General features: G+C 43.5%; 1 protein-coding gene across 2 annotated transcripts; it reads right to left on the bottom strand.

The window, feature by feature from the left end:
* Positions 1-2,933: 2,933 nt before the first annotated feature.
* On the bottom strand, positions 2,934-15,177 carry CUNH5orf24 (chromosome unknown C5orf24 homolog). Of its 2 annotated transcripts, XM_027747668.1 has the most exons (3): positions 15,107-15,177; positions 7,172-7,601; positions 2,934-5,315 (listed from the first exon to the last, which is right to left on the bottom strand). In XM_027747668.1, the coding sequence occupies exons 2-3, from the start codon at positions 7,596-7,598 to the stop codon at positions 5,275-5,277; spliced, it is 468 nt and encodes a 155-aa protein (XP_027603469.1). In that variant the 5' UTR covers positions 7,599-7,601; positions 15,107-15,177; the 3' UTR covers positions 2,934-5,274. The 2 variants fall into 2 exon arrangements, with proteins under 2 accessions (XP_027603469.1, XP_027603466.1); XM_027747665.2 differs by having other exon boundaries at positions 2,934-7,601.
* Positions 15,178-16,389: the final 1,212 nt, after the last annotated feature.

Raw genomic sequence — 16,389 nt, 5'->3', positions numbered from 1 at the left:
CAACGATCGCTTCCGCCGGATCCCCGGGACACTTCCAGTTCCGCCGGGGTTGGATTTCCGTGGGAAGGGCGCTCGGGGCGCGGCCGCGGCGGGACAGGGCCGGGGCAGGGCCGGGACAGCCGCGCTCGGCAGGGTCGGGCAGAGCCCTGCGCGGGCCGGGCCCTGCGGGAGCGCGGTGAGGGCTCGGCCCGGCCCTGCCCGCGGTAGACACGGATCGTGTGGATTTAACCGAGTTTTCTCGCGGTTCCGCTGAACCCTGAGTTGGGATTGTTCAGCCTGGAAAAGGGAAGCGTTCGGGGTGATCTCAGTGCGGCCTGCCAGTACCTGAAGGGAGATTAGAGGAAAGATGGGGCAAGAGCATTTACAAGAGCGTGTAGTGACAGGACGAGGGGGAATGGGTTCAGATTGAAAGAGTAGGTTTCGACTGGATGTTAGGAAAAAATTATTTGTTAAAAATCTTTTAGGGAAAAATCCTTCCTTGTGAGGGTGGGGAGGTCCTGGCACAGGTTGCCCAGAGAAGCTGTGGCTTGCCCCATCCCTGGAAGAGTCCAAGGCCAGGTTGGAGCAACCTGGGCTAGTGGAAGGTGTCCCTGCCCATGGCAGGGGGGCCAGAACAAGATGATCTTTAAAGTGCCTTCCAACCCAAACCATCCTGTGATTCTGTGACCCCCCCCTGGCAGGGCTGAGCCCACACCGTGTACCCGGAGCCACCGCCCAGCCCAGGTCTGGGGCTGCTGCTGGAGGTGTTTCCCTGTTGATTTAAAGGAGTTCAGGTCATTAACCCGCACCCTGGAAAAAGGCAGGGAAAGCAAAGTACGTGTGTAAAAATAAAGATGGGTGTCGTCTTTATTACAAAACCGGGATTCTTTTGGTTGGTTTTTACTTAGGGACTCTTCTCCAACTCTAACTCTGTCCTTCCTTACAACGCACATTTTCTTGCTTGAAATTTTTTCTTTAAAGTCCTATTTGCATAAGCACTGATATTGAGGACATATTAGCCTAAAAATAGAAAACATGAGGTTTGCACATAGAAGGAAAATATTTAATTAGACCAGCTGATACAGAGCAAACTTGAAAGCAAAAACACAAAAGGAATCCAAGGTGGTGTGGACTAGTCAGGAAAAAGCTGCCCCTTTCCCCATTGCCCTTATGCTTGAGTATGGGCAAAGTAGCATTTTCAACTTGGAAATGATTTTTTACTGCAAATTTAATCCTAACATAATACTCTTCCTGCCATACATAAATCAAAATGGTAGTTTTTTTATGGTGACTCTAATCTATCAATGGAACACAACTGAACTCCTCAGAATCATAGTCAGGCTTTGCCACACCTGACTCCCAACAAACACAGTGTGCCAGTGCTTAGGCATTACAGAAAAGGCACATTTAATGTCCTGGCAGTTTTGCTTCAAAATTATTTTCAATGGCTTGCATTTTTCTGATTTTTAATGCCAAATGTCTGTTTTCTGGAAAAAGTCTGTTAAAAAATACACTGTTTTGCATCTATTCAAAAATCTTGGCCACACTAGAAAAGCTGCTTGCTAGGGAAGGAGCTGAAATTTAGCAAACAGGAAGATTTGCAAAACATGAGTCTTTCTGCACCCATGAAAACTTGGTGGGTATTTGTGCACCTGAGACTTGTGCAGCTGGACTGCTCAGTAACACCAGGTACCAGACATAAAATGCCAGTCCAGCCCCAGAACAAGCCCTGCTGTCTCACCATACAGAAATCTGAAATTATTAAGAGACAGAACCATCTCAAAGACTCTCTGAAGATGTCCAGCTTGTGTAGCTGATACCCCACCACTGCCAGTCTGTCAGCATGAATAAATCATAAACTGTCATCAGAAACCACACCAGGTGTGCATTGAGGGAACAGCCTGCCCTGCAGCCTCCATCCTTCCCTCCATGGCAGGGAACACAGCAGCCATGGAAGCAGCTGAGCTGAAAAGCCTGTATTCTTCTATGATATCATTTGTGTGATTTAATAGCTAATACTTCAGGTTTCCTTAGAACCAAGAAAATAATCCATTTTGCTCAAGAATCACATCCAGGAACTGATTTTTAGAGCAGGATGTAGCATTCTGAAGCTGAACTCTGTTCTGAACATATCCAGTCACTTTGAAAGCCAAATATTTAGCATTACCAGAATCACCAACAAAAAAAAGCCAAACAAACAAGCAAAACCCCAAACAAAACAAAAAACCCACACAAACAAACAAGGCATCAGATGTTCTTTTCAGGTAAAAGAAAAAAGTCTGCAAAATAACTGCAACTGCCATTTGGAATGTCCCAACCCCAGATGTATTCAAGGCCTTCTGAAGTTCATGGAAGAAAAAAAGGGTGCTGGAAAACAAGGGGAGGATGCAGACCTGGGAGTCTGGATTGCAGCTTCTGGTAGGCAGCACTGTCTGTCTGCCCCAAAGTTATTGAGACACTTCAGTGAAGAGGAAAAAAAATAAGATTAAAAAAATTAAAAAGAGGCATTGAGTGGTATGCAGAGCACATCTTACCAACAGAGATAAACTGGAATATTGTTGCCATACAGGGATAAGGACATTTTATTCATCACAGAATAATGACTAATGACCACCATTCCATGAAAAGTTTCATTTCTGAGTACTTGCAAACTGATTTCCATGTGCAATAAAGGAAAAAAAAAAGTTAGCAGCTTCCTATTTACCCATATATGGCTATAACTCCTTTCCTCCCCTCTTCCATTTGAGAGAAAGGACAAGAACAATTAAGTTACTGTCGCAGTGTTTTCAGTTCACTAAAAAATGAGCAACATTTCCTGACATCTTGCCATCCATAGAGGCTTTTTGCCTTCATGTAAATATATGTAACTTGCCTGTAACAAGCAGGTAACAGTCAACAGGGATCTTCAGCCAGAATTTATAAGATATTAAAAAAAAACAACGGGGAAAAAATGGTTAGGTTTTAAAGTATTAACTTTATTAATAAATATACATCCATATGATGATGTAAATACAGATCATGAACACTACTCCATTCCCATACACATAATTGCACACGAGTAGCTCAAGTTCATGGACATAAAAACATACACAGTATCTAATCAGGCTTTTTACAGCAGAGGACAGGGTGCTGATAATACTAGTTATTTAACAGATTATTGTTTCCCCCAAAGTAAACCTGTGGAAAAGGAAATGATGAAAGATTAAAGTATCAGAAAGTGGTTCAAATTTTAGAATACAGATTTTTCTATTTGGGAAAAAAAAAAATCACAAGGAGAAAGGTCTAATCTCTACTAAAGTCATAAATATATTTAAGCAGTGTTAAAATATATGCATTAAAATAGAGAAGAATAAACTTCTTTTGTGGTCAGAAATGAAGTTTGCAGTTCCAAGTATTTATGATTGTTATCAGCTGTTTCAACTGTCAACTCTAAGGATAGTGTGAAACATTATTATACATATAACAAAGAACAGCAGAGTCACAGCTAATGAAACCATCACACAAATGACTTCACATTGCTCTGCCTTTTAAAGCTCTTCAAAAATGGGGGAGGGAGTTAATTCTCATCTGAATTACTCTGTGTTTTGTAGTTCCAGGTAATTCTTTTCACAGACACATCACTCTTCACTGACAATGCTTGGTCTTGTCCTGACTGAACTCTAAGATCCTTCAGACAAAATGAAAATATATTCATTCAGAAGAGAGATCTTTAATGGCTCTAGTTATTTCCATTAGTTCAAACTAAATCCAAGATATAAAGAACATTGCTTTAATGACAAAGCTAAGTGCTGATTTCAAAAATACTATCTTTGATATCAAAGTCAGCTGCTTCTGATGGTATCTGACTTTTTTCTGCCAAAATATGGTGCTAGCATCTTGAATCTGTCCAGTGCAAGACTTTATAGTAGCAAAATTATTTGGTTTTAAAGTTTAAGTAAATTTAATCAGAAAATGAATAGTAGTTACTATATGTATATTAAACAGTGAACTTGTATAGCATCATTAAGGAATAATAGCAAGCTAATACACTTCATTTATGTATAAATAAGACGTTAGAAACTTGATCATTAAAAGAAATTATTAAAACCCAAACTTGACATGTCGGTCTTCTGAACAGTGTTAACACACAACAGTGATCCTAGCTTATGAATAGCTGAATTATGATATATAATATAAAATAAGCAATTTACCTTACAAGTAATGTTTTCATACTATGGGGGGAAAAGGCCAGTTTTCCCATTGGTACTAATAAAGTTTAGGCATTAACATGCTGTTTCAGTGTTTCTCATGGAAAGAAAAGTGTTGAAAAAAGCACAATGTATTCTGCAGGGTACACATAGGAAGAGCAGGAGTATTTGAAAATTCCATTTCTAGTCACTTTGAATCTCTTATCCTCTTTTTCCTTCCCCTCACTGCAGGGCACCAGTAAACTCCAGTCAGATATAAAATAGAGCAGATTAGGAAGTGCCCAGCAGTGCACTTCTGGTCTCCTTCCTATATCTGGAGTGCCAAGCAGCCCATTACAGACTCTGAACACTTTTCTATTTGATGCTCATCATTTCACAACTGACAACATTAATTAGTTTTTACTGGGATTATATTCCATCTGATATAATTAATAAACACTGTAATGAACAGAAATTGCTTAGGTGATTTCATTATTTCATCAGCATACTTGAATACAAATTATACTAGCAGAACAGCAATACATCTGCATTATCTCCTGACACACAGCACAGCACCATTGAGTGGATGCACAAGTGAGGAACGGAGCAGGAGCCAACAGGATAAACAGGAGGAGGTAAGGAGTGGAGTTTCTCCAAGGGACAGTGGTGACATGCAACACGTTCCTTGCCAGCGAGGTGTGACACTCCTGCAGTGATACATTCAGCTGAAGAGGACTGCTTGCCCAGCTGAGTTCAGGAAAGAACTTAAAGCAGTCTTTAGTTGAAAAATCATCTGATTAAAAACAGCCACCACAACACAGATCCTGAGGGTGAACGAGCTCACGTTAGCATTTGCACGTGTCAGAAGTTACATCGTTCTGAGAGAGGCTGCTAAAGGTCAGACTGGAGAGTTTGCTGAGGAACAGAAGGTACAACTGGATTTCAGAGCTTCAGCATGAAGAAACTATTCCTTAGTAGCAGTTTAGCTGCCATTAGTTCATCTATCGACTAAGGAGCCATCCAGTATAAGTTGAGGTTCATTGTCTTAGTTGCCAGTGCATACACAGTTCCCCCAAAACCATTCAACACACCTATTGTAAAGTACAGCAAAAGTCCAGCTCAATATGTGTTAGGCATCACTGGAACACCTGAAGGCTTGCTGCTTTTTTCCTGATAAAAAAGGTATGAAACATGACATCTGTTTCTTAAATTGTCAACACTGAAATCAAGAGGTCTCATCAAAATGACAGCAGGCCAGAATAACATTTATGTTAACAGAAATTATCAGCATCGTTATCCATTTAGCACAAGCTCAATTAACCCAAATTATTATGCTCCCCCAAATCTGCAAACTCCCCCCTCCCCAGATATTTCAAGCTACAAATTTATCACAAAGTCATTTTATATGTGAAATGACTTAAATGTAAACTTTCTTCCAGATTAAAAAAAAAGCTTTAATTTCAGTAAAATAAATTTAGGACCAAGAATATGCAACATTGAGGACTGACTTTTTTGAAGTCTAGATGAAAGTATTTTACACATTCACACACTCTCTCACGCTTAAAAAAAAAATTAAACACACCCAGTTGAAAAATGGAGCAGTTCTTTTGGGAGGAAGGAAGGTTTTAGTTTGAGTCAAGAAAGGTATTTATAGTTAACCAACAACATTTTTTTTTCCAGCTTTCATGCATAGATGAATTACTCTGTATCTGGGGTGTAGCAGTGCAGTAAACTGCATCCTGTTTGCATCAGCTATACAGTTTGCCTTTATAAATCATGAAAATGCTGTCCTTTGGTAGATATATAAGCTTACATAACTTAAATATACTATAAGTGTCAAACAACGAAATAATTGTATTTCCAGGAATATCTGGCAAAATTGAGTCTAAAAATTTGGCAACAGTGTCTATTTAAAAAGTTTAATTTGTAAACATTATAGGTTAATACTTTAAAAGCTATTAAACTGTCGCCATCTAAGCACAGGTTTTAAAGGCCAAAGCCAGCGTAAATAGCTATTTACAGATTTAAGAACTTACTGCTTAATATTAACCGAGTGCCTAACCAGAATGAACAGTACTTAATTTCTTATAAAATATTTCAAATCTCAAAGAATTATTTGTGGTTTGGTATATGTACTATTAGGCATTTCACAATTACACAGCAGTGACAGTGTAACTAAAAGAACAGCTCTCACCCGAAGGCCAATTAACTTGTCTTAGTAAGGCTGTGAAGCTGTAACACACTGTACAAATGCTCAGGTCTCTCTAGTATCTTCAAAAATATTTTTGGAGCATTAGTTGTAATTCACTTAATGCTACAACTCCGGAAACAAAAGCCACCTGAAATCACCTTAAAAAGAAAAGGCTGGGGTTTTTTCATTTAGTTTTTAAGTATCTATTTGAGGTCCGAAGAGGCTCCTGCAGAAGTGGAAAACATAGCTCGCTGCTTTCTTTATCAATTTTTCTTATCAAGTAGGAACTTCACTGCCTAAGTTGCTTATTTTGGGACTGGCCACATCGTGATCCATCAGCCAGCTAATTCTGTCCTCCTTATTTCAAATACTTAATGCATCACCACATCTAGATTTGTGAGAAATTGGATGTAAAATTAGGGACATGGACATTACCTAAGTATTGACACCAAGGCGTAATTCATCACTTCAGACTTTCTTACCAATTATGATTTAAGCCCAACAAAAGCCCCTTTAAACCAAAGCCTTCTCAACATGACTGTAAATGTTATGAACTGTACCCACAGGCTATGGCATTATCTGAATGGAAATAAAATCTAGAAACCCAGACTTAGACAAACATTACAACAAAACGTGAGAACCATGCCCAAAATCAGCATAAAGCAGATTAGTAAGAAGTTACTAATTCCCTCCTTTCATTCATTAGGCTGTTTGATTTTGCTACTAGTTTCACCAGCAGCGTGTACTCCTCTGTTATGCACCATAGGGTAAGGAAAAGCTGCACTGCCACAAGTATAATTTAGATTTGCAAGCCGTGATAGAGCTTTAATGCTACCTGGAGGTCTGCCTGGGCTGACTTTGTATCCTGCTGCTTTAGTTGTACCCAAGGGTCTGCCTGGACTTGTCTTAAATCCAGCTGCTTTGGTGGTCCCCAGGGGTCGGCCTGTGCTGGTCCGGTACCCTGCTGATTTGGTGGTCCCTGAGGGCCTCCCACGTTTCCCGGAGCGGTTGAGGTTTTTCTTTTTCTTCAGTTCATCTTTTGTCTCTAAATTCCTGCCACTCGTGGTCTGCAAGTGCGACTCGCTCAGGGCGTCCTGCCTCTGGCAGGCGATGGGTTTGTGGGCGACCGCGTGGCCGTACTTGCTCTGCTGGGTGGCGTAAAGGTCGAACTGATCCGCGGCTCTCACATTGTCCTCGTTAAGGCAAGAGCTCTTGCCGGTCCCACAGAAAGCTGGATTACTGCTGGCAACAGGGTGCATCATTTTCTACCAAAAATAAGAGAGAAAAACATGGATCAATATATAATAATATTTTTTTATTATCATAATAATCAGCGTTCCACAAGGGAGAATCTTTCAGAAGCTACCCCTGTTTCTCAAAATTAGTCCAAACTATCTTGTCTATTTTTAGTATTGATGCCAGTAAATAACTTTTTAAAATGAGTTTTAGTAAGCTTTCGCTTGAGGTTTTGCACAGTAACCTTTAAACGTGGTTAAAAAGGACAGTTTAAACCATGTATTATTCAGGTAGGTATAATTAGAGAAGAAGTAAGTGGAAAAAAAAAAACAACAAGAGCATTTCAGCACCAAGATATACAATATTTGCTCACCCACCGCGATTTCAAAACCTTTCCAACCAAATCTCATCTAAATTTTACTTGTTCTAGTTCTAAGATTAACCTGTGACTCAGCCAAGGAGAGATAAAGTATCACACTCTTGTTTTACTAAATATAGGGTCCTAAAGATTTTTATGTTTGTTTAACTGAAGCAAAATAATAAAGTGCTAATCAGTTCTGTAATCTCATGTCACAATCGGTGTCAGAGAAAGAAACAGGTAAGGCATTCAGCAAGGCAATGGTGCCAAAACTGGGAAAGCAGAGGGATGAAATGAATCTGTAACGAAGCAGAAGGTGCTGGATTGCAAAAATGCCACTGTGGAGAGTGCCACTAGTGAGGAGAGCACGTACAAATTGCTGGTAATGTCAACACTGAGGTAACAACTCTGGGAAATAAAATTATATTTTCACCCATTCAACTATATTGGTTCTACAATTTAAATAGCTGCAAATACTCAGTTTAAGATAGCAATATTTACCCATGCTGAAGACAAGATTAAGTCAATAAATATCTGGCCCACCACAGTATTTCTGTGCCCTACAGCCACACTTAGGACACCAAATACTTCTTCCCATGGTAAATTCCTCTAGTAGACAAAGTCTGGAAGATTGATTACATTTTCTCTGCAACAGCTCTGGAATAGCACCTACAACAACACCATTTACACTCTACCATTGATTACTGAATTTATTTGGCAGTTATGAATGTCTCCTCCCAGCCAGAGAGAAAGCACACAGCAGAGACAGTCTATTTACCCTGGAGTAAATCCCCGTGCTCTTTTCTCCTGATTGCAAAGGATACATTCCCTGTTGGAACACTCAATCTACCCTGGCTTGTCAAATGCACATTACAGTGTGCATTACTCTTGTGCAAATATATGAATGTATGTCAAATAGTGAAATTATGATAATAATATAGTTTAAATATTAGATGTTCTAGCAGAGATAATCCAAGAGCTACAACGCTGGTGTGTTGCACAGGGTACAGTAGAGCAAAGTGAAACCACTGTTACTGCAGGTGTTAACTAGCAAACAAACAACTAAGAATAATTTGCAAGCCTGTGCTTAGCAAAGGACAAGGGAAATAAGCTCAGGTCAAGAGACCAGACAGATTTTTCCATGCAGCAATAACAAGGAAGCTTAAGGTTTTCCACAATTAGCAGTCCAAAAAATGTTACATTTCCTTAACCCCACTAGAAGAGGGCCTGAAATATCACAAAAAATACCGGAGATTTTTCATGAGATGTAATTGCAAACATGAGGGTTCTAATAAGGTCCTTTTGCTGTGGAGATAGTGAAGCCCAGCAGCCCTGAAAGGCTGTTCAGCTGTTTGTTGGTACTCCAGAGACACTTGGAGTGGTGGAGCAGCATTCTTGTCTCAGGACTCATTTTAAACACAGGAATACTGGCTTTGGCCCCAAAATGCTGCTCCAAGCTCGACTGCCACAAAGAAGCATCAGTTCAGCTGCCCAGTATCCAAGGAACACACCAGAGCTGGGAGAAGGAACTGAATAGAGCAGGGGCCCCTGGTATTTCTCATGAGAACAACCACTGCTCAGACTCGTTCCTGTCTATGTTACATTCTTATTCTCTGCTTTTTCTCCTCGCTCCACTCGGGAGTGGGGGGTGATTTTTCCGACAGATAGCATCAATCTTTCCAGGGGAGAACCATCACAGGTACTCCAAGACAGGGAATACATTCTGCTGTAACTGCCAAACGCTGGAGCTCCATCACCACAAGCATGTGTTTTGTGTCTGCTGTAATACCACTGAGAGCTCTCAAGGAACTCTAACTTCACACACAAGACCTGGCTGACGCTGGTTTACCTTCCATCTGGCAACAACCAGTATCACTGGAATGGATGAATGAAGAAAGATGCACAAATCAGTAACTGTTTAAAACTTCTTACAAGAGGAAGCTTAAACAAACCCAAATCTCGATGGAAAGCTGCCAATGGGATTTTTTTTTTAATGCTTTCCCCCCTCCTGATACCATTTTTCATCAAACCATGAAAATTTCAAGTAGTAGCCAAGGTTTCTATTCTGTGTTTTTTGATTTAAGACTTTTTTTTTGGAAAAGTTTTGAAAAGGAAATCTGTAATCGAGCTTAATTACCCTAACATGGCCATCTCCAGCACAGCTTTACTTCATTCACATTACAGCAGGGAATAAAAGAATGCAGTGAGTCTATCTGTAGAGTGGAAGCAGGTTTCTTGGCAGGGAGATATACAGTATAAAGGAGAATTGGTATAAAATGCAAAGCTATGCCAATTTAAAAATCACACTCTAGCTAAATTGTATAGCCAAACACACACAACTTTGTGTGCAAGCATTCTTGAATAAAACCCACCAGAAAAGTTTCCAACAAAATAGAACTTGCTTGTTTTAAAACCTGTAAATAGACACATAAAAATATTTGCAACAGTTTACTTAAATCAGTTTTTAAACTGATTCAACTGACTCTCTGAATAAACAAATAGTTAAGATGAGGCACTGCAGGAAAGAAATTTAGTTGTATTTCAATCTTACTGGAAAGTGTCTGCAGAGGATTTTCTGTATGGATCTTTTTCTGTCTGGTAATTTATATCTACAGAAATGCTAGGAAAGGGAGGAGACACTGGATAAGCTGGCTTTGGGAAAAGGGAGGCAGCGCTAGAGCTTCCCATGCAACAAAGCACAGAAGCTAGAAAGAAAGGGGACCATCCAGGTGGGACTCCAAGCTTTTCTGCAGGGGGATGTCTGGACATGGCAATGACCCCTCCCTGTACCCTAAATGCAGGTTAATACACCACACAGCTCGAGCTTACAGCTGCTAAGCTCCCAGGACTGATATGGCCCATTGCTCTCCAGGCTTGAAACCCTGCAGAAAATCCCCATTCATGGCTTGTTCACTACACAAAATTTTAAGATCAAAGCTACTCAAATGACATTACATAAAATTACATTACACAACCCTCTCAGGTTGCAACGTGATGCTGTCTTTGGCTTTCAAACATCATGCCCTTTGTCTTCTTTGTGGGCAGAATTCAGCTGCCAGCACAGACAAGGTGAAACCTTGGATGAGCAGAGAAGCTCTCAAGCCCCCCAGAACAGGCACTTGCTGAGTAGCTGTTTTATACTGAGCACTGGACCTGTGACCCATCATTTGGACTGAGCAGAATAATCAGTTCCAACATAAGCAGCACAACTGCTCTGCTCTCACCCAGCCCAGCCTGTGCTCTGTGGCCTGGTGAGCTCCAGAGCAGGCCTGACTCAGCAAGTGCTTCTGACCTCTGATAAAACACATGAGAATCAGAGCAAAATGGAACAAAACTGGAAGTACATCTACATTACAGTTTTCCAAATGATGAATACCAGGAAAGGTAAACTCCTCTTGCCAACAGGACAATTTTGCTTTTAATGCACGTAAATCCCACTCGTTTTTCAGAGGTTTTCAGCGCTGAGCTTGCAATAGTTTCAGCAGGGTCGGAGGAGCTGCAGGAGGCTGTAGCAGTACATTTTCATCATCATCCAACACACACAAAGTATGTGACAGCTACAGAACGACACGAGCAGCTACAAGTATCATTTGTGCACAGTTCTCTGAAGGCCTGGAGCGAGCACAGGCCCGGCTCTGTTCGGGATCTCCCATAAAGGGCTCTCTGTGCCCCGTTCCTCGGCACAGGGGCTGCAGGCCCTGGGGAACTGCAAAGGGCTCCACTGCTTTGCAGGGGGGGTTGAGCAGCAGCAGCAGCAAGAATATTACCCCTTTCAAGACTGCAACAGAGATATGGCATCAGTTCTGTTCTTCCCTTGTAGGACAGTATGTGTGAGAAATCCTTTCATCACTCACTGAAAAGAATGAATGAATTTATCAATTTAAATGTTTTTCAAGTGTCCCCTTTATTGTCAGCTCCTTTTCTACACTTTAACTAAAGCAGGGCCTTGCCCAGTTTTTAAAACCCTCTAACTGCTTGCTTTCACGAAGTTGCACCTTACTTTGAGCATTCCTCTAAATATAAATATTTTTAAAATACTAAGTATGAAATTTTATCAGTGGCACAACATACACTAACACCTGAACCTACAATTGAAATCTAATCTACTTGTGAAGCATGATAACCAGTTTCTCCACACTGTGCTTATGAAGCCCTTTCCGAAGTCAGTATGATTTTTCTCACCATCTGACACTAAGTAAAATATATTAAAACCTGCCAAAATATAAGAAATAATCTCTTTACAGAGCAGTGACTTGCTAGAGCTACTATGTGACAACATCCGACTGCAGATTGAAGAGTCAACACAGTTCTGGAAACAGTTTCTATCTCAATTACTCTAAGTGCAAAACCACTACGAAATTAAGAGTTCCCCAAGCAATACAAGAACTTACAAGTATGGTCCTTCCCCCTATGATCCAGGGTAATTTTCTTATGTTAAAGGAAGAGTTATTTGGAGCTGAAACACCCACCCCCTTCAAATTTCTCTTTCCCAGTTGTGCCAGGCAGAGGGGGAGACTTCCCCCTCACCGAGGTCTGTGATTCCTGCTCCTCACCAGAGCTGCAATCCTGGGTGCTCCTCTGTGCCCTCGGGAGTTCGAGGGTTTTGACTCAGACACCCTTGGAGAAACAATTCTCTCCAGAGCCTAAGCACCAGCTTTGTCTACAGACAGAGCTCAGCTGCTCTCACAAAGGGTTGGTGTTGGCAAGCACCAGCAAGGCTGAGTGTCAAATAAACTGAACTTTTAGGGTTCATTCATGATTTGATTGCAAAACCAGGCAAACAAGTAATCGTTAGGCTTTCTAACCCTAAAAACCAAACAAGTCATATCCAAGGGCAGAGTTTCACTCGATGCTAACGTCAGCAAGGATGTCAGCTGACTTCTTCCCACCCCAAAACTAAGATCATATATGATCCTGAGGAACAGGACACTTAAAAGGGTTAAGACAGCTTCACAAAAATTAAGGAAGATGGTATCAATGATTTAATTACCTGAGCACCTCCAGTTACACTGACACAACTGAGAGTTTGGTTTCATAATCAATAGAAACCACTCTGAATCCACACTTTCTGAACGGGACAATCTTGCCCTTTCCTCTGCTCCCACATTCCCATTCCTTGTGCCAACACCAACTATTGTGCAAGAGCAGGGCAAATCAACACCAGGGATCTGATCCAGGTGAAAACTAATCCAACAAGAAGGCAAAAGCAACAGTTTGTGGGCAAGAAAGGAACAGAAATACACATTTCCATTAGCACAGAGACAGACTGAGGTCCCAGGTCAGCCTAAGCCACATTACCCAATGGATGCCACTGACCCATTCCCTGGTCCCTGTTACTCAAAAAAAAAAAAAAAAAAAAAAAACCAGGTCTCAAAACCATGGTCTTAATGGACTTAAAAATCCTGGATGGCAGCGCAGGGAATGAGGGTTGGGGAAAAACCCCACAGCTGGGGATGGAGCAGCGCAGCCACCAGGCCAGACAGACTGGCTGTGGAGAGTACAGTGAAACTGCACCCTGATTATTCTGTGGTTCTGTAATTACCAAACTTCAAGGCAAACCAAATATGCATATGAATGATGGAGCAGGTAGAGGTGTATCTTTATGAAGAAAGGATTATTAGTATTTGTGAATTGTCCATTCACCTCAAGGAGCTATTCCCAAGTAAACTGGAGCAGCCCTTGCTATAGCCTAGAACAAGGGCTTTGAGGAGCTGGAGATGCTTATTCATCTCTGTGGGTGTTCTCGCCCACCCGCTCCTCTCCCCAGGGAACAGACCTTGCTGCAGTCTAGAACAACAGCTCGGAGAGGTAAGAGCTGCTCATTCATCTCAGTGGGTGTTCTCACCTACCCTCTCCTCTTTCCCCAGCCTGCTCCCACAAAAGGGTTCAGAAGCCTAAGAGATGGATCCAGCTTCTCCTCTCTGATGTGCTTTTTCACAGTGTTTCTCTGTGATAGGATTGGTACAAAATGCTCTGGACACTGGTGCAAACCCCCCAACAGTGCAAAGGGCTCTGGACACCTGTCCACACACCCAAAACCACAGCCAGTGCAGCACGCTTTTGTGACACTGCAGAAAGACAAAATCCACTTGTTGAATCTGTTCAACAACAGTCAAAGGACAAACACGCACGGCTCGTTTTGTTTAAGGTTACATCTAAAACCTGAAGAGTATGGATAGAGATACACAAGCACACACACACACAAAAAAAAAGTTGTAACAAAAATCGTGGTATCCGAAGACTGAAATAGAAATAAGCAATAATTTAGTAAATATATTAACCGAGTGCTCCTCCTACTCTTTCATTTTACAAAAATAAAAACCACATGGGTCAAAATAACTGTTACTTTCTTTAGAGAGATATCCAGAGAGAACTACGTGCAAATTAAAGGTGCAACTATTCACAAAATTAATTGCCCCAGAAAGACTATGCACAAACAAGGCTGTACTAAACTATCTGTAACTATCCACAAGAATACACAGCACTGCCACGCGTTATGTGAGAACGCCAAGAGGCACAGCAGGAACATAGCGAGGCTCTCCAGGTACCCCGACCTGCAGGTGAGCCAAGGCATCCGCTACTTGGGCACGCCAGGAAATACATCCGTGGGCTGTACGAACGCATCCGGACCCCACACGCTAGTGGGAATACGCTCAAGTGAAAAGCCCTGCACACACACACCCCATCCCCACGCCCGGGGCTGTGGGTGCCGAGGGCAGTGAACAATCCCCGGGCGCAGCTGGAGAGCGGCAGAAGGGCCGAGCCGCACCTGGAGCGGCCGCGGGCCGGCCCAGGGGACAAAGGGGCGGCTCAGCTCCCCCGGCCCGGCCGCCGCGGGGGCACCGCCCGGGGGTCGCGGCCGCGAGAAGGGCACGGGCAGGGCCCGGCCCTCGGCCCGAGCGGCGATGGCGCAGCTCCCCTCGCACAGCCCCCCTCACGGAGCTCCCCTGGCACGGCCCCGCGGGGCCGGGCACCGCACCCCGGGGCGAGGGGAGCGCGGGATCCCCCTGAGCGCCGGAGAGGGCGCGGAGCGGGGCTTTCCTTTCCTCTCCTCTCTTCTCCTCCCCGCTCCGCTCCCCTCCCCTCCCCCGCCGGCCGCGGCTCCATCTTGCCCGCCCGCCGCCTCCCCACCGCGCGGAGCAGGGTCCGGGGCGCGCGGGCCCGGCCCGCACTTACCTGCGGGGGCTCGGGGGGCGGCGGGCGGGCGGCGCGGCCGCCTCCCCACACCGCGCCGGGCGCTGCAGGGAGGGGGCGGCGGGGCGGGCGCGGCGCTGCGGCGGCGGGCGCGGGCGGCGGCGCGGGCGGGGCGCGCTCCCGGGCGGGGCCGCGCCGCGGGGGCGCGCGCGGGGCGGAGCCGGCGCTGCCCCTCCCGCCGCCCGGCACTGAGGGCCGCGCGCCCGCCGCCATTTTGTGGGGCGGGCGGGAGGAGGCGAGGCCGGGCCGGTCCCGCCCGGCCGGTGCAGACATACATGTCCTGCGTGCTTTGAACACTGTAATTAATTAAACACGGGAAAAGTGGGTGCGGTATTCCCTGTGCTTCCATTGCTGTCGTTTGGATGGAGGACTGCGGTGTCTCCTGTCCCAAAAGTACGCACAAAGTCAATCAGTCAATCTAATCGATCAGATTCAATCTAAGCAATCAACCTAATCAATCTGAGATCATCGAGTCCAACCCATGACCCAACACAACCATGTCAACTAGACCATGGCATGGAGTGCCACGTCCAGTCTTTCCTTAGACACCTGGGATGGTAACTCCACCACCTCCACCGCACACAGAGTGCATTACGGAATAGTTCAGCTTCAGGACTATTAGATTAATGTATTAAATTAGTTCTCTTTCCTTGCTGACTTTGCAGTGAGAACGGCACCATTTCCAACACAGTTCACACGGGGTTGGGTCCGTGCACAGGCCATCAGCCCCTGGTGTCTTACAGTGTGGGATATTAAATATTTCTTATTTTGGTTGTTAAATATTTTGCTCTGTTTCCCCCATGTTCTGAAGAGTTCAGTATTGCAATAGCACTTCACTATAAATGACGCTTCATACCTTCAAGCGGGGAACAGCAACTTCAACTGTTTCCAAAGAGATCCCATAGAAACAGGAATTTTAAGTGCCCAACACATTTCACCATGTAACCTTTTGTCCCCAAGGTCAAGTTTTTGTGAAACAAAGTGACAGCCTGCTTTATGGAGGGCTGGGACCAACACATTTTTTTATCCTTATGCCTTCCTGCCCTCTGTTAGCACCCTTGGGCCATTGACAGACAGCAACAACACATCTTCAAACCACAGGGTCTAAATGAACATATCAGTCCTTAAACGACTGACATACGAGAGAGCCTGAACGAGAGCCTGAACGACGTTCTGTGTTATTCAGATGAGGTTTCGGAAAATAAAAGCAAAAAAAGACCAAGAAAAAAAAAGAACCTGCAGCTTTTACAAATGGCTAATTCTGT

The sequence above is a fragment of the Pipra filicauda genome, unplaced genomic scaffold (assembly GCF_003945595.2).
Source record: "Pipra filicauda isolate LSUMZ 115617 unplaced genomic scaffold, ASM394559v2 scaffold381_size687511_pilon, whole genome shotgun sequence".
In the NCBI taxonomy this organism is placed as follows: domain Eukaryota; kingdom Metazoa; phylum Chordata; class Aves; order Passeriformes; family Pipridae; genus Pipra; species Pipra filicauda.
The sequence above is the reverse complement of the archived record's forward strand: the minus strand, read 5'-3'. Positions and strand labels throughout refer to the sequence as shown.